The 18,728-nt window shown below is 36.7% G+C and overlaps 1 protein-coding gene across 1 annotated transcript; it reads left to right on the top strand.

Moving 5' to 3' along the window:
- Positions 1 to 7,086: 7,086 nt before the first annotated feature.
- Positions 7,087 to 16,871, top strand: LOC132052511 (protein argonaute 1-like). Its single transcript, XM_059444082.1, has 22 exons — positions 7,087 to 7,337; positions 9,569 to 10,239; positions 10,346 to 10,554; positions 10,637 to 10,786; positions 10,854 to 10,987; positions 11,132 to 11,241; positions 11,709 to 11,815; positions 12,011 to 12,149; positions 12,230 to 12,346; positions 12,570 to 12,677; positions 12,840 to 12,911; positions 14,232 to 14,354; positions 14,450 to 14,615; positions 14,707 to 14,966; positions 15,063 to 15,205; positions 15,314 to 15,376; positions 15,462 to 15,525; positions 15,669 to 15,804; positions 15,886 to 15,959; positions 16,044 to 16,138; positions 16,226 to 16,257; positions 16,412 to 16,871. Exons 2-22 carry the CDS (start codon positions 9,577 to 9,579, stop codon positions 16,624 to 16,626), a joined length of 3,180 nt encoding a protein of 1,059 aa, XP_059300065.1. The 5' UTR covers positions 7,087 to 7,337; positions 9,569 to 9,576; the 3' UTR covers positions 16,627 to 16,871.
- Positions 16,872 to 18,728: the final 1,857 nt, after the last annotated feature.

Raw genomic sequence — 18,728 nt, 5'->3', positions numbered from 1 at the left:
ACAGTCTTATGTTTCTTTCCAGAAAAGTCATATTATTCTTCATCAGCATAAACTAGGAAATAGATACATATCAGAGAACACACTTCTAAGTTCTAACAGGCAAATACACCATTTTTCAGTTGGATTTCTTACTTGGATAAATTCAAACAGTTCTGTTCAGGGTTTACAAAGGGCAATCTAAATTTAGATTTAAAATTGACCACATCCGTTAAATATATGTTTTGATTCTTTTGAAGTACAATTAAGTAAGATATCTTTGATTGGTAACAGCACTAAGATATGCTGAATATTTACAGAAAAATACAAATTCAATCATCTAAGGAATTATTGAAATACAAATAGTACTCTGATTTACACCAAAACTTAAAAGCAAAAGTATACAATTGAATGTGATCCCAAAGGGCAGAATTCTGCTTTGCCTTATATTCAAACCACTTTATGTTCATTTCCTTCCAAGCTATCCCACCATATAAAAGCTGTTATTTTATCCAGATAATTCTCTTCTTTATTTTGCTCAGGACTCTTTTGTTCCAACATGCTGGTAATTAATTTCCTGGTTGTTATAGGCGTGATCCAATGAATTCCAAAAAAAAGAGCGGAAGTCAATGGGCACTGAAAATATATACTGCTCCCTCTGTTTCAATTTGAAGAGTACCTAAAGAACCCCCAAATTTGGCGCGTCTTATTCAAGATTTCTCTTAAACTATAATTACCCCATGTACTTGACTTTTCTATAATCGTTACCCCGTCAAACAATAGCTGATCCTAATTACTCGCTTATACTTGGCTTTTTTATAATCTTACCCCTTCAAGAGAAAAAGGGTAAAAGTAGGAAAAATTGGTGGTTGTATTTTAATGGAGGAATAAAGAAGATATATGGAAGGAGATAAGAAAATAGTCGTTGAGATGACTAAATATATAAAGGAAATTGTATTTTCGATCTTTTTACGCATCAAATTAATATGAAATGGCAAATCACTTGGATTATAGATTTGAAAAGTCAAATACATGGGGGCTAATTAGGACAAGTAATCGTTTGAGGGGCTAGCAATTATAAAAAGTTTAAGTACATGGGGTACTTTAGGACCGGGCATAGTATAAGGGGAATCTCAATAAAACGCTCTTTAGGTATTCTACCTTTCAATTTATGTGGCAAAGTGCTCTTTAAATATACTAAAAAGGAAATATTGCCACATAAATGGAAACAGAGGGCGTATATGATTTTTGTGTTTATTCTCCAGCTCACAGCGGTAGCATCTGTGACTAATATCCTGCTTTCTGCAGATTGTCCAGTGTGAAGCCTGGTCATGTGTAGCAACTAGCATCCATGAGAACTGCATGTCCTCACCTCCTCTTGAGCAGTGGCGGAGCCATGATTTTAATAAAGGGGTTCAAAAATATAAAGAAACAGACAAACGAAGAAGGCAAGGGGGTTCAACGTCTACTATATATACATAAAAATAATTTTCACCTTGTATATACAGTGTAATTTTTCACCGAAGGGGGTTCGGATGAACCCCCACTACAACAAAATATGCTTTTAGCGGCAATTAATTTGCCGCAATAACTTAATTGCCGCTAATTATATTCTAGAATGAATTATTACCGGCAATATCAAACTTTAGCCCTAACAATAAATGTCGCTAAAGGCTTTGGCGACCTTGGATCTAATGGCATTAACTTATTGCTGGTAAATGTTTTTGTGACAATAATTATTGCCGCTAAAAAGAAAATATATTGCCACTAAAAGCCTCTTTTGGTGTAGTGCCTTGGCCCTTACTAGCTCCGCCCCTGCTCTTGAGAGTTGAATCAAAATATAATATCTTGAAGATTTTCCATAACTTGTCCTGCTTTCTCTGCGTTTTTTTCTCTGCTAACAAAGATGTCACAACTCACAAGTAGGACTCTAGCAGATATATATGACATATGCAATCCCTCTGTTACAAGAAAGTGATAGCTCAATCTCTTGTGATCAGAGAACCTAAAACAACAATATTATTTCAATGACAAACAAAGATATGACCACCCGTAGAAGTAGAATCAGCATAACTTGTACTATTGTGATTAATTTGTTTTACCATGTCCTGATCATAATTCATAAGGTACATTTACGTGTTTAAACATACACAACTATCATTTACTCATTGTTAATTAATCTATATTTTCAAATTATTAAGTCACTTAATTATGCTAATTTGCATTGATTTGGTGTAAACGATTTCACTAGGATTTGAAGTTTACGGATTTCCATAAATCTCAAATTTAAAAAGAAAATTTATCATATGCGTCCAAGGGGAGTCAAACGCTCATCCAAGAGGCCAGCAAAGTTTAAGCAAGTTCCATTTCTACCGTTGGACCAAGAGTCTACTTTGTTACTGGGTTCCCAACAAATATTTCTTATATATTTAACAGATTTCTCAATATAAATAGTGTTCCCAAGAAACAGCACCCAATTACCTAGATCTGCCGCTGCCTTCGTTAGCGTGCAAATCCTTTATAACGTTAACAAAATATCTTATCTATCTACAACAAACGAACCTGTAATAGTTCTAAACCGTTCATAGTTCATTTCTCAATTTTAATGGTTAGGTAGGACAGCCCATATTTACAATTATGGTACAATTTGGTATGTCAAATATATATAGTTCTTTTATATTTAATTTGTTTCAGAGCATTTGTATCATTGTGTGGAAAGAAGTCACTTTATGGATTTTTGATTTCTTCAAGGGGAGGGCAGTAACAGTGAGAGTAGGTAATTGAGCTGAAAGTTCTTTTTGCAATCAACGGAGAGATAAAATTTTGGAATTTCCATTATTCTGATTTCTGATTCAAATTTAAAAATGTTGCAATTTCCATTTGAGGTTGGTTTGTCAAAATCCATGAAAAGAATAAACGTCCTTTTCACTTTTTCAGCATTAATTAATTATGTACAAAAACAAGGAAAGATTTAATTCGGTTTGTTTTTAAAAATATGTACGTTATTTGAGAATTGATCATGCTTTGCCTTTTTAAGAATTGTTTGTGAAATATAATGACTTTCCAATTTGAAATATTTTTGCTTGTTATTGTTCGAGTGTTCAGATGAATGAATGTTGTTAGAAAAAATACAAAGTTAGAAATGGAAGAATGAATGTGGTCTAGATTTCTCATTTAGGATTGCAGTCGTTAAAAAAGTTGAATGAATGAGAATTGAGATTCTAAAGATTTTTCAGGAGTTTGGATCATGGCCAATAGCTTCATAGGAAAAGCATTATTTTTACAAGACTCTGCAAAGTGTTCCTAAATGTCCAGCGGTAAAAACTTCAACGTAAAGGTCAAGTTTTATTTAAAGTAAAATAATAGATGGCCTCGAACTTATCACGATTTTTAAATACAGACACAACCCAAACGTTGACCATCTGAACCCCCGAACATAAGATAAACTGTGCCATTTGAACCCCCTCGTGCCAGCTGGCACACGCGTGAATCTCACTGCTTTAAACAGAGCGTGAGAGACCAATTTTTTTTTTTTTTGAATTTTTAATCATTAAAAATTAATTTTAACAAAAACTCTATTTTAAAATCTATTTAAATAATTAAAAAAGTTTGAAAAACCCAACCCATCCTCTCTGATAGCCCACTTTACCGCGACCACTACACTGCCCCCCTCCTCGCACGCGCCTCCTCTCCGCCGCCTCCTCCGCCGTCGCCGCTTTCTTTTTAAAATTTTTAATCATTAAAAATTAATTTTAACAAAAACGCTATTTAAATAGATTTTGAAGCGGCGGGGCGGTGGCGGCGGTGAAGTGGGCTATCGGAGAGGATGTTTTTCAATTTTTTTTAATTATTTAAATAGATTTTAAAATAGAGTTTTTGTTAAAATTAATTTTTAATGATTGAAAATTTAAAAAAAGAAAGCGGCGGTGGCGGCGGCGGTGGCGGCAGCGGCAGCAGTGGCGGCGGCGAGGTGGTCTATCGGAGAGGATGGGTTGGGTTTTTCAATTTTTTTTAATTATTTAAATAGATTTTAAAATAGAGTTTTTGTTAAAATTAATTTTTAATGATTAAAAATTTAAAAAAAGAAAGCGGCGGCGGCGGAGGAGGCAGCGGCGGTGAGGTGGGCTATAGGAGAGGATGGGTTGGGTTTTTCAATTTTTTTTAATTATTTAAATAGATTTTAAAATAGAGTTTTTGTTAAAATTAATTGTTTTTGTTGACATGGCTTATTTTTTTAAAAAAAAAAAAAAAACAGGTAACATGACATGGCTCCATGTCACTGGTCTATTTTCATGTCACAGCAAGTGAGCTTCACGCGTGTGCCCTTGCATTTGGCGAGGGGTTCAAATGACACATTTTATCTTATGTTCGGGGGTTCGGATAATTCACATATTTCGGTTGGGGGTCAGGATGGTAAATCGGGATGAGTTCGAGTCCATCTGTGTTTTTGACCTTTTATTTATAATTCCGTTGTATGTATCTTAATAGATCACGCTAACATAATCAATCACTATCCTATATGACTAATTGAAATACTATATTCACAAATTAAGTCTATTAATGAAGCACTTCCTACAATACAGTTGTCATTGGACATAATTAATTGAGGATTATATTCCCAAAAACAAACAATTACTTGTGACGAGTATAACAACATCTCCTATTAAAAAAAATGTTATTTTTGCTACCAAAAGTAATATGACAAAATAATCAGGACATTTATACATGTTTTCAGTTGAAAATTGTGCAGACTCTTGGCTCCTTCCCACCAAACCACCATAAAACTTTTTTTTTTTTTTTCAAGAATAGAATGTTATAAAGAACATATTAATGCGTACTATATCATATCTACCGAAACAGCTAATGGCAAATCCAACAGTTAGAAACTCTATATTTTAATCTTACCTAGAGATGTATTAAGGAGCCGTTTGGACATGATTTGACATCATGAGATGAAATCATTATGATTTGAAGTTGAAGTTTTGTGTGAACATGCAATTTGGATTTCTTAAGTTATATTTTTTCCTATAGACATAAAAAAACCCACAAATTGTGAAAGCCATCAAAACCTTCTCAATTCTTATACAATCTTACCAAATGAACAAGTCATATATAGTTCATAACAAAATTAATTCACTACTTGAAGGCCTTTCTAAAAAATACAACATTAATTGATTAAACTTTAGTTCAATAAAATGAAAAATTGAACATGAGTGTAGTGTAACTACACTTTCTTTAACATAATCCTCTCATATGGTTGGTAAGAGTAAATTTGTTATAAATATACTATCAACTTGTAGATCTTTTAATATTTGATCATCTCATGAGATGAAATCGCATGTCCAAACGCCTACTAATTCTTTTCTTGTAGGTTTAACATTTTAGTAATCGGACACTTGATAATTAAATTCGTATCGGGTTAATTTAGCAAAATTTCAGTTAAATTCCTAAAACTTTGAATCGTTAATGATAGAAAAAATCCCACTATCTTGATATTCCAATTAGAGATGATAAATTAGTCCATAAAAATATGATTCATCTAATTATTCCAAATTTGAAAGAGCTAATGATCCGCTTAGTTATTAATTCAGCCTGTTTGTCCGCTCAATTATATCATCTAAAAGTAGATTGATGTTAGTTAAATATACTCAAATTGACCTGTGAAAAATTAATCGTATGAAAATATTTCTAATTATTTTATACATTAGATATAAGCTATAATAAAGGAAAAAATTATTTGATAATCAAATATATTATTTAAAAAAAATAATGAAATTAAAATTTGGTAACAATTTGACGGATTGAGCTATGACCTGTTGTTTAGCCCATCTTGATCCAACTCATATCAAGGCAAGTAACTTTTGAGTGAATTTGTGTTTGCTTAATTGCTAGCTTGATTCATTTTAACCCGCTCAAATTCGGTCCAGCCCACTCATTTGATATCCTAATTTCATGTTGCGCATCATCCATCAACTAAAATGACGGTGCCAGGATTACTCAACTAGAAGGGGCGGCCATGAATGACGCGTGATTCACCAATTACCACTGCTAGATTGTTATTACCCTATCCATCCCATTTTACATGTCATGTTTTGACTTTTTCATGTTCCTTAAGAGAACAGTCACTAAAGGAATAATTTAAGTAAATTACCTTATTTAATTTTTTACTTTTAATATTATTCTTTTTTCATATTAATCTTTCTCCGTATTAAATTAAAGTAAGCATAAACGTAGAAGTTTAGTGATGTTACGCACAAGGTGGAGGTGAAGATCGATACACAAGTCATACTCAAGAGGGGAAATTTCAACTATCTTGGCTCTATAATCTAAGAAAAGCGGGAGATTGACGATGACGTCGCACACCGCATTGAAGCAGTCTCGCGTCAGGAGTATATGTGATAAGAATGTGCCGCCAAGACTTATAGGTTAAGTTTTACAGAGTGGTGGTTAGACCTGCACTATTATATGCGACAAAGTGATGGCCAGTTAATTACGCACATGTTCAGAAGATGAAGGCAGTGGAGATAAGGATGTTCAGATAGATGTGTGGGCATCTTTTAGGTGGGATAGAATTAGGAACGAAGTTATATAAGATAAGGTGGGAGTGTCGTCGTGGCAGAGGATATGAGGGATGCGAGGCTGAGATGCTTCGGGCACGTGAAAAGAATGTGCACAGATGCACTAGTGGGAAGGTGTAAAAGGATGGCTGTAGGAGGTTTTAGGAGAGATAGAAATAGACCAAAGAAAAAACTCAATTTACGTAATGACCTATTTGGTGTGCTTGCGTCATTTTTTTTTTTTTTGTATCATCTTGACTTTCCTTATTATTTAATAATTATAGTTTATCTTTTATCCCATTTTTTTTTATAATAACTCGCCTACTTTTATTTATTTATAATATAGTAAGTTTATTTTTCACAATGTTTAGGTGTGGCATTATTAACGATAATACATGACATAATTTACCAAACAAATATATTTATCAATACAATACGATACATTATGAAACGATACTTAACAAGCTGTAATTTAATCTGTTTTATTATTAAACTCGATTGCTGTCTGTAATACAAAATGAGATTTCGGTTCCTATAATGTCCTTTGCAACAGCACCGCAAAATGAAATAAACTAGGGATGAAACCGTCATTTCAAAACGACCAACTCTCAAGCATTAAAGTAAGTGAGAGAGAGTGTAATTGTGACTTCATTTTGCATTTTGTTATCTACACATCATTTCTCTCTCTCTCTACAAAACATATAATAGTTGTACTGCTTTTCTCTCTCTCTCTCTGTTGCGTTTTGTACTAGGGCAACCGTGGTGGTTGGTGTAAAATCGGCATCCAAAGGCGGCGTTTCTGAGGTAGTATATCTGTTACTCTATCATTTTAATGTATACTTTATCTGTTTAGTTTAGTAGCATTTAAGGTTTTTTGTTAGATCTAGCTGGTTTTTTGTTTCGACTGTGGTTTTTGTTCGATCTAGGGTGTTTGTTTAGTTTACTGGATGATCAGATCTAGTTGAAAGTTGCTTAGGTTGTTATTTTTTCTTCATTTATGCTGTTTTTGCCTTGTTTAACATTTGTGATAGGTTTTACATAATCGTACCTGCTTGTCCTTCTTTTTATAATGTATATACATGTGTATGCTAGCTGACTTCTGTGTTTGAGCTGTTTACGTTCTTTTTTAGTAGGCATTTGGCCATAGAAACCAAATATTTTTCACTTTGTTTGGAATTTTTGAAGTTGGAGTTGTGTTTGGTTGTACTTTTTGCAAAGAATATTTGGTTGTTTGAATGTACTGAAAGTGAAAAAATAACCGGGTATTAGGGTCTTTAGTATTATAGACTTCTTCACTACTGTATTTCCTTTCCATACTTGTTTTTGATATGCTTTACTTGAGACGAGGGTTTATCGGAAACAATGTCTGTAGCTTCGTACACCACACTCCTCGGACCTCACTTGTAGGATTACACTGGCTATATTGTTGTTGTTGTTGTAAGGAAGTGGAATTTGGATTTCTTTCCTGTATCATCTTCTAGACTATATTTTAACTGTTTACTTACCAGTTTGCTTATGTGATTTTTTCCCCAACTGTTCACGTGATATCTAAACTATATGTTTTTTTATGTTCTCATTTTTGAAATTATTAGTATTAGTATTATTTCCGTAGTATTAGTATTGTTTCTTTTACTTCAATATCGTTTTATTTAGCCGTTGTAACTATCATTTCTTTAAGTATGCTATATAATGCTTTCCATATTATTTGCCACGGCTTCTTTACTTTCGTATATTCTTTTTTTAAACCTGCTTTGAATTGCTTCCATATTATCCTGCTTTGAATGGCTTTCCTTGAGCTGAGGGTCTGCAGAAACAGCCTCTCTATCTCCACAAGGTAGGGGTACGGTCTGCGTACACACTACCCTCCCCAGACCCCACTTGTGGGATTACACTGGGTATGTTGTTGTTATTGTTGTCACTTTTGAAGTTATTACCGGGTTTACCTTTGTTATATTGCATCTGAAAGTCTAAGTAGTGTTGCTGCAGTCCTGTGGAGTGTAAGGCTGTGAGAACATGTTCTTTGTATTTTCCTGTATTTCGATTTAAAGAATAAATGATTATCTGAGTCACCAAACTGGCCACTGGTATATTTCGAATAGTGAGGTTTTGTTCGTTGTTAAACTCTTACTATATTTTTAACCTCATTTGTTATTTTATATCACATGGATTTATTCTTCTGTTCTATTTGCTTTTGTTCTGAGCAATTCGTACGAGCATGAATTTATCTTTTGGGTTGGGAAGGGAGAAATGTTTCTGTAAATCCTTCTCTTTGAACCAGAAAAGAAACAGAAAAAAACCGTGTCTTTTTTTTTAATCACAACCCCCAATCGAAAGTATTCTTGTCGTCTTTTTGAATTATGAATTCAGTTAAGGTATACTTGTAGGAGTGAATGGTTTTATTCTTTTTGTTGTTTGTGGTTTTGAGAAATGGTAATGTTATGAGCTTTTTTCCGATTTGTCGGCCTATACTATGTTCTCTTTGAGCATGTGTGACCTAGTGGTCAATGAAGTGAGTTGAGAACCATGGGGTCTCATGTTTAAATGCAAGCGGAGGCAAAACCACTAATTGATTTTTTCTCGTCTGTCCAGCCTTGATGTACAAAGTTACCCGGTACATGTGCATGTGGGAGGTAGTAGGTACCCCCTTGAATTAGTCTAGGTGTGCCAAGCGGGCCCGGACAACCACAATTATTAAAAAAATGTGTTCTCTTTGATTGTCAGATATTATGTCTTAAAGCTTGGTTGTGTTTTCCTGTGAATCGTAACTGAAACTAGTGAGTCCTATTATTTAGGAGATTGTTGCTGCCTGAGATTATCCAGTGGATCTTTTGTTTCTGTTTGCAATAGCAGTGGCTTGCTTGAACACATATTGATAGCTGTTTAGTTTGTGATTTATGGGGGTTTGGAGCCTATAAGTTGTCTGCAGGGCTCATAGATTGATATCAGATATAAGCTTTTTGATGAGTTCATTGATTATATCTTGAGTATCTCAACTTGAACATTATTTAAGTGATAAATGTCCTTTTATTTTGTAGTTGCTACCATGGTGCGGAAGAGGAGATCTGATGTTCCTGGTGGTGGTGAGAGCTCTGAGTCCCATGAAACAGGAGGGGGACGAGGTGGTGTCCAACGCCCACCACAGCAGCAGCAGCAGCAGCAACAACAACAACAAGGTGGAGGAAGAGGCTGGGTACCTCAGCGTGGAGGATATGGTGGCCGTGGTGGTGGGGGAGCTCCACGTGGTGGAATGGCCCCTCAACAATCCTATGGTGGACCCCCTGAATACTATCAACAGGGTAGGGGAACTCAGCAGTATCCACGAGGTGGAGGACAACCCCAGCGCCGTGGTGGTATAGGTGGCCGTGGGGCACCTTCTAGTGGCCCTTCTAGGCCACCGGTTCCCGAGCTGTACCAAGCAACCGAGACTCCACATCAGCCCGTGCCATATGGAAGACCATCAGAAACATACTCAGAGGCTGGCTCCTCATCTCAGCCACCTGAACCTACGACACATCAGGTGACTCAGCAGTTCGAGCAACTTGCTGTGCAGCCAGAAGCATCTGCAACTCAAGCAATACAACCTGCATCGAGCAAGTCGATGAGGTTTCCACTTCGGCCTGGAAAGGGTAGTAATGGCACTAGATGCATTGTTAAGGCCAATCACTTCTTTGCTGAGTTACCTGACAAGGACTTGCACCAGTATGATGTGAGTGCTCAAACATTGCTAGTTGTTCTAGTTATGATCTTCCTTGTATTATCTACTGAGGGTCTTATTGTTGATAATTGCTCTTATCATTTCTAATTGCTTTCAGGTTTCAATTACTCCAGAAGTCGCATCTCGTGGTGTCAACCGCGCTGTCATGGAGCAGCTGGTCAAGCTTTACAGGGAGTCCCATCTTGGGAAGAGGCTTCCAGCCTATGACGGAAGAAAAAGTCTATACACTGCAGGGCCCCTCCCTTTTGTTCAAAAAGATTTTAAAATAACTCTCACTGATGATGATGATGGGACTGGTGGTGCTAGGTGTGTTCCTATGATCTTGAGAAGTCAGATGCATTTTTTTAGCAGTATCTAATGTATCCTTTTTCTTATTTTGTGGGGGCAGGCGGGAAAGGGATTTTAAAGTTGTGATCAAGCTGGCTGCTCGTGCTGATCTTCATCACTTAGGGATGTTCTTACAAGGGAGGCAGGCTGATGCTCCCCAAGAGGCCCTCCAGGTTCTGGATATCGTTCTGCGTGAGTTGCCAACAAGCAGGTATGGTTCCTTCTGAATTGTTGATTTATGTATTTATCTTTTTCCCTTAATTCATTGTTAACTGCAGGTATTGTCCCGTCGGCCGTTCTTTCTATTCCCCTCATTTAGGACGAAGACAACCACTGGGTGAAGGTTTAGAGAGCTGGCGTGGCTTCTATCAAAGTATTCGTCCGACGCAGATGGGGTTATCCCTTAATATTGGTCAGCACAATTTTTATGACTTAAATTCTGGTTATGTAGCTTGATTCTGTAGAACTTGTAACTGATTGTCAGTCAAGCACAGTAATTTTACCACAATGTATGCCTGTACCGAGTACACATTCTCATCATTGTGCTCTTCTACAGATATGTCTTCCACGGCTTTCATCGAGCCACTGCCGGTCATTGAATTTGTGTGCCAGCTTCTTAATCGGGATATCTCTTCTAGACCGTTGTCTGATGCTGATCGCGTTAAGGTTGGTTTTGGCATATGACAATCTTATTCATAATAGTCTCATAGTCTACCTGATCTTTACTGTTCCCAGCAATCGACTTGAAAGTTGGATTTCTTACGGACTGCAGTTTATGGAGTAAACAGCTCTCTGTACCTTTGCCACCGCCCCCCCACCCCCCACCCACCCCAGTTCACTGTCTTTTAAGATGCTGCAGTTGGCTAGGAATCCTCCTACTTAGTTCGGGTCATTTCATATATAAAAGCTCTTCTTCTCACAGAAATAATATGTGCCTAGGACATAGGGTGCTCTAAATTGCATATTTCTCCGTTGTAAATGTATGTCTCCTGCAATTCCTTTTAGATATCATTTCATCCAGTTAGGAATTTATTTTCTAACAGCATCTACCAAGGTACATTCACATATTAGGGCCATTTACAATTTTTGCAGTTTTTTTGGCTAAATTTGTTTTTAACCTTATTGAACTGCAGATAAAGAAAGCCCTGAGAGGTGTAAAGGTGGAGGTCACTCATCGTGGGAATATGAGGAGGAAGTACCGCATATCTGGTTTGACATCTCAAGCAACTAGAGAGTTGACGTATGTTTTTGGCTTAGTTTTGTAAATGTGATGAAACAATTTTTTCTGTTTATATTATGTCTTGACCATAATTTTTTTACAGTTGGATTATCTATAGGTGTGACTAGTGGTGTACCATCTGATCTTTAATGTTCTGTTGTCTATATGTTGGATTATCTCAACGTGCTAATCGTTGTATTTTATTTGTTCTGGCAGTTTCCCTGTTGATGATAGAGGAACAATGAAAGCTGTTGTGGAATATTTTCGAGAAACCTATGGTTTTGTCATTCAGCATACCCAGTTGCCTTGTCTTCAAGTTGGAAATACACAAAGGCCAAATTATTTGCCAATGGAAGTGGGTGCCTTTTTCTCGTTGTAACTAGTCGTTTTCCAAGTATCTTGTGTATTTTATGTGCTTACATATCCTGAGTCCAGGTCTGCAAGATTGTGGAGGGGCAGAGATACTCAAAGCGCTTGAATGAGAGGCAGATAACAGCACTTCTGAAAGTGACCTGCCAGCGTCCTCAAGAGAGAGAGGGTGACATTCTTCAGGTTGGCTCTTGCTTCTGAAACTGTTTTGAATACTCTTTTTCCAAATAATGAGGTTCTTTGAATACTGTTTTGAAAATGTGTATTCGCTGATTACTTTGGTGTGCTTCTCGACAGAAGTTCGTTATCTTATTCTTCCTGCACAACTAATGTTTTTGAGGATAAAGTTCAGGCCTTTTTGCAATATTTTCTGTATTTACCATAATCTAATCCTTTCTTTTGTTAGACTGTTCGTCACAATGCTTATGGTGATGACCCATACGCGAAGGAATTTGGTATTAAGATTAGCGAGAAGCTTGCTCAAGTTGAGGCTCGCATTTTGCCTGCACCTTGGGTAAGTTAATGCTCCTTTTTTTTTTTTTTGGTCGTGATGATGTGATTGAGGTGATGGTAACCCTAATCCTTCTGGCTTTAGATAATCTTGCTGCAATCCTTGCTTTGTGCAGTGAATTAAGTTTATTTTAGGATTGTAAATTTTTGTTTATTGTTTCTGCAGCTTAAATACCATGATACAGGTCGAGAAAAAGACTGTCTGCCACAAGTGGGCCAGTGGAATATGATGAATAAGGTAACTTATATTAGCATGATTGACATTCATGTTGCCAGTTTGACTGTCATTTCCATGCAGTTAAATGCCATCTATTGGTGTGTGCTCTCACAAGTATGGTCTGGCTTTGGCTCTGAACACTATTTTTAGGTCCTCAGGGGTCGTTTGGTTCAAAGATAAGTTATACATGGATAAATTACTCAGGGATTAGTAATGTAGGGATTAATGATACATAGATTAGTAATACAGGGATTATTTTTGTTGGGTGTTTGGTTCATTGCACTAAAATTGAACACAAAAGATACCATTTGAATATTTATTTATTTTTAAACTTAAAGAATAATTTGTTACAATTATACCCTTAGATGCTTGGCCTTTATAAGTTTCTTGGAACAAAACAAGTTCAATTTTGTCATTTTAGTTTTTTATCCATGGATAGCTTATCCATGAATAAGTTATCCCATGGTGGTGGTGGGATAAGATAATACACCCTTTGGTGTGTTAAATAATCCATGTATTAGTTATACATGCCCCAAAATGTCAACCAAACATGGTATAAAATAATACCACATCTAATACCATGACTAGTTTAGCTAAGACCTCGTACCAAGCGAGCTCTCAGTGAAGTATCTACTTTACCTTGTCAAAAAATAAAAAAATAAAAAAATTTAGGACCTCAATGAAGCACTAAAGTATCAGTTTAGCTGGTTTTGCCTTATTGATACCTGTTTTTGCTACATATAGCTTATGATAGAATAACTAATCTTGAGGAATTTAAGTGTGCTTTTTTTGGTCCTGTCCTTTTTGATCTTGCAACCATCATTCAGCAATTTGATTCATCATGGTATTGGCGGTCAAAAAGTAGTTTGGTTACTCTTTGTTACCCATTTAATTATGTTGTACGATTAGCTGATGCAGAGCTAAATTCCAGTTTTTCTAATCCCGTGGTTCGATCAACGTCAATAAGATCCACCTACTTAGCTGCACCTTAGGATGGTATAGCCTTAAAAGTGTATAGCGGGGTTTGAACAAGGAAAGAATTTTGGTGATAGCTAGTCACCCAAAGACGATGAAAGGGAGTAGTAATCAATGACACAGTTGGGGGTGCACAAGTACATCAAAGTATTGCTGATGTGGATGGATTCTACTTTTCGTTCATAATTTTCTTTTTCTCTGAAGTATAATTTTTTTGCGCTATTCTGTGTCGATTTTCAGTTGAGGTTGGAGCTTAACATAAGAATTTTGTTAGTTTATTATATCTCAAATAAGTTGTCTACTCTGTCGATTTTCAGTCTGTGTTGAATGCTTTAGTTATTTACTCTGCTTTACTGTTGTTTACAGAAAATGGTTAATGGAGGAACAGTGAACAACTGGATTTGTATAAACTTTTCTCGCAATGTGCAAGACAGTGTTGCACGTGGATTCTGTTCTGAGCTTGCACAAATGTGCCATATATCGGGCATGGTAATTTGGAAGTTATAGTTTTTCCTCTTTTGTTGCTGTATCTCTTTTGGTTGTCCTGCGACATAACAGTTTAAGATACTATTATGTCTTTGTAGAGCTTCAATCCCAATCCTGTTCTACCACCAGTGAGTGCTCGCCCTGATCAAGTTGAGAGAGTCTTGAAAACTCGATTTCATGATGCTATGACGAAGTTGCAGCCTCATGGCAGGGAGCTTGATCTATTGATTGTCATATTGCCAGACAATAATGGCTCCCTTTATGGTACAACCCAAGAATGGTCAAATTCATATGGTGCTTCTTTTGCAAACTCCTGGAATATGCTATAGCTTAAATATTTTATTTCTTTTCCTAGGTGATCTAAAACGGATTTGTGAAACTGATCTTGGCATTGTCTCGCAATGCTGCTTGACAAAACATGTATTTAAAATGAGCAAGCAGTATTTAGCCAATGTGTCCCTCAAGATAAATGTGAAGGTTGGAGGAAGAAACACTGTGCTTGTTGATGCGATCTCTAGACGAATTCCCCTTGTCAGCGACCGCCCAACTATTATTTTTGGTGCAGATGTCACCCATCCCCACCCTGGGGAGGATTCTAGCCCATCCATTGCTGCGGTAGGATTGTTGTGTACTTCATTCTTTTGGTTTTGTTGACCCCCTCGGTAATCTCTGTCTCTGGAGTAAATTTGGTGCCAACTTTACATATCTCAGGTGGTTGCTTCTCAAGATTGGCCTGAGATTACGAAGTATGCTGGTCTGGTTTCTGCTCAAGCTCATAGGCAGGAGCTTATACAAGATCTGTACAAGACTTGGCAAGATCCAGCTAGAGGAACTGTGACTGGTGGCATGATAAAGTATTGCGCTTTTCCCTTGTTTTCAAAGAACATGCCCTGATATTCGAGTTTTAAGCCACTGGATTTAATTTTGCTTCTGATTGATGCTGTATCTTATTTATAATTCAGGGAATTGCTTATTTCCTTCCGTCGAGCCACTGGACAGAAGCCTCAGAGAATAATATTCTACCGGTATTGTTGAATAGCCCTTCTATGCTTGCATTTTACAAATTTACTTTTCTTTTTTTGTCTGAAATGAAATATCTTTTCCCCTCAGAGATGGTGTTAGTGAAGGACAATTTTATCAAGTACTTCTTTTTGAACTTGATGCAATCCGCAAGGTATTTTCCTTTTGTTATACCTTAGTCTGCCTGTTTATTATCAACTCAGAATTTCTTTCTACTTTTGGACGATGTGGAAGGATAGAAAACGAGCTTGCCTTTTTATTGGTTAGAAGTTATGAACTGACGTAAACCGAATTCAGGCCTGTGCATCTTTAGAACCCAATTATCAGCCCCCAGTTACATTTGTTGTGGTCCAGAAACGTCATCACACAAGGTTGTTTGCCAACAACCACCGTGACAGAAATGCAGTAGATCGGAGCGGGAACATTTTGCCTGGTGAGTGTTAATCTCAGTATCTCTAATGATTCGATAATAGCTGCAAATGATCCTAATTTTAAAAAAAATGTAATTGTGAAGGTACCGTTGTAGATTCAAAGATATGCCACCCTACTGAGTTTGATTTCTATCTCTGTAGCCATGCCGGCATACAGGTAATAAGATGGGTATTCTATAAAATATGATAAGTCATGTATAAATGACTCGGTTGTAAGTTACTAGATTTTGTGGTACTGCAGGGTACTAGCCGCCCAGCTCATTATCATGTCTTGTGGGATGAGAACAATTTTACTGCTGACGCGCTGCAGTCTTTGACTAACAACCTCTGTTACACGTAAGTTGATTTCAGAGCTTCCATAGTTCTTGAAAATTTCCAGCATTCTGATTCTGATGGCCTTTAATTGTTCCTTGTTATTTTCAGATATGCTAGATGTACTCGTTCTGTCTCCATTGGTATGTTCACTGCACTGTTTGTGGCTTTTCTTCCGCATCTATTTTTGGTGCCCAATCCAAACCCCTTCCCCAAATCCTTTTGTGGAATTTTTTTGCCTATAACCTATTCATCATGGCATGTTACTGAACTTGTGCTCGTTGATGCTGTTTGCAGTTCCTCCAGCCTATTATGCACATTTGGCAGCTTTCCGTGCTCGTTTTTACATGGAACCGGAGACATCTGACAGTGGATCAGTCACAAGCGCTCCTACGAACAGAGGAGGAGCAGGAGCTGTCGGAAGGAGCACACGAGCACCAGGTGCTGGTGCTGCTGTAAGGCCCCTTCCTGCTCTTAAGGAGAATGTCAAGAGGGTTATGTTCTATTGTTAGAAGTCCTCTCTAAACAGGCTATATAACGTGGACATTGGTAGACATGCTAGGAGTAATGATTGAGGAGTAATCTCTTTCTATAACTGTAAAACTTATCACACCTTGGCTTGGCTTTCACCTTGATGTTTGTGATCCGGAGACCACATTTTGATTTTGGTTCATGAAATTTCTATTCTGTAAGCTGTCCGTCAGTTTAATAGTTTATTTGCGAGTGGTGTTTGGTATCAAAATGTTTTTGAACAGCATGGCTATGTATCGTAGTGCCTATTATTTTCGTAGTTGGTCTTTCTTTACATTAAATAAAAAATCTCTTGGAAGTCATTGGTGATTATGGCCCTGGGGTAGATGCCAATTCAGAAACTGCAAGTTTCGTAGAAAGCCTGGGTGTCAAATTAGCCCATGAAAGTATGACTCACTCAACTGTGGCAAGCGTACCTACAGCTGCTTGGAGAGCTGCTATTTAAGACATGGCTGAAAATTGCAAATGATATACTCCGTTTAGCCCCTTTAGAATCAACTTTAGACCTACGGGAATGAATTTGAAAATCTCGAGTATGAAGTCTGAAGATCTAGCTATACCTGTTTGAAGCTAAGCTTAAATTCAGAATTGTATGTTTGATATTGAGCTTCAATTTGAATGAAGTCAACTTTAGACATTCAGGACTGTTGCTGGGCTTTGTAAAGTAAGTGGGTGGCATAGTCTAGGTCTGAAGTTTAGGGCCATTGAAATTACTATCCCGCCTGTATGGAATTGTACAGAAAAGGAACAACTCCAAAGCAACATTTCTAGCATGCTTTGGAGTGTTTTGCAGTATCCTTTTGATTAGAAAACGGAAAAGGGTCATGTTTGCCTTGTACTCTCACAAATAAGTCATATTTTTGATATATTTGTTCTTGTCATTCAATTTTAGGGTCATATTTACCTCCCCCATCAGTTAAGGCCAATGTCCCCACCTTTTTTCCTACTAGGACAAATATATCAAAAAAAGTATAATGAGTTGCGCGAAAGCCGTTGCGCCTGAGCGCATCCCTTTTCTTGTTGGTTAGCGCCCACCTACCCCTATTATTTAGATTATAGTCTTCGCTCGTTTTCTCTTTCCTTCTGCCTGCAAAAAAAGTTAATGAGATTGCTTTTGTGTGCGTTAGTGATCATCAAACTTGCGGTCTTCTCAGCTCCCTTGCTCTGATGGATGCTGTCGACGGTAAGGTTATCGATTTTCAGTTCCGATCCATGTTGCTTGGCTCCGGTAGGGCAAATATGACTTATTTGTGAGAGTACAAGGTCAAATATGACCCTTTTCCGATTAGAAAATGTCAAACATTATTATTTTTAAGTAAAACTTACACAAATAACTATTTTTAACGACACTAACAAGTTATAACTATAAGTGAAGATTTACAACAATTTGGTCGCTTGTATCTCGTGTTTTGAAATAGTTGAAATACAAAAATACCCAGTTGAATTAAAAAAGGTTATATTTATGGCAATAAAAATCTTTTTCAAATTATATGGTAATTTGGATTAATGGTTCCATGATTCACGCAAACCTCATGAGGTTTCATTATAGAACATCTCTCTCTCTATCAAAATCGGCATTCAAAAGTTTTTGTTGGTTTTGTTGTATTCGGTTGTATTTCGCGTTTTTGAAATACACAAAAATACAAAATTTGGCAAAGTAAAAATAGGTCGTATGTTATGGAAAATATTCTTCTTTTCATTTTAAATGGTAAATCAAATTAAATCAACCATATATCACGCAAAACGGCTCAAGTTCCATAACGACCCACGTTTCTCTCTCCAAATTACTCCATTCTAAACTTTTAGAAATACTTCCAAATACGCGGAATACAATGAAATATGGTTGATTGCTTAAGAAATATAAAATTGTAGCATGCGTATATACAATGGAATACAATGAAATGTATCGTAAACTATTTCGTAAATTAGAAATACATTGAAATATATAAATATCCAAACAAAGACCGAAATATACCGAATCAGACATTGAAATACAACGAAATATAGAAATATACCGAAACACCACAACCACAAACCCCGCCGAACCACCACAACAATCGGAAAATCCTCCTCCTTCCTCCGC

Source organism: Lycium ferocissimum, chromosome 4, assembly GCF_029784015.1.
Source record: "Lycium ferocissimum isolate CSIRO_LF1 chromosome 4, AGI_CSIRO_Lferr_CH_V1, whole genome shotgun sequence".
NCBI classification, from domain to species: domain Eukaryota; kingdom Viridiplantae; phylum Streptophyta; class Magnoliopsida; order Solanales; family Solanaceae; genus Lycium; species Lycium ferocissimum.
The sequence above is the reverse complement of the archived record's forward strand: the minus strand, read 5'-3'. Positions and strand labels throughout refer to the sequence as shown.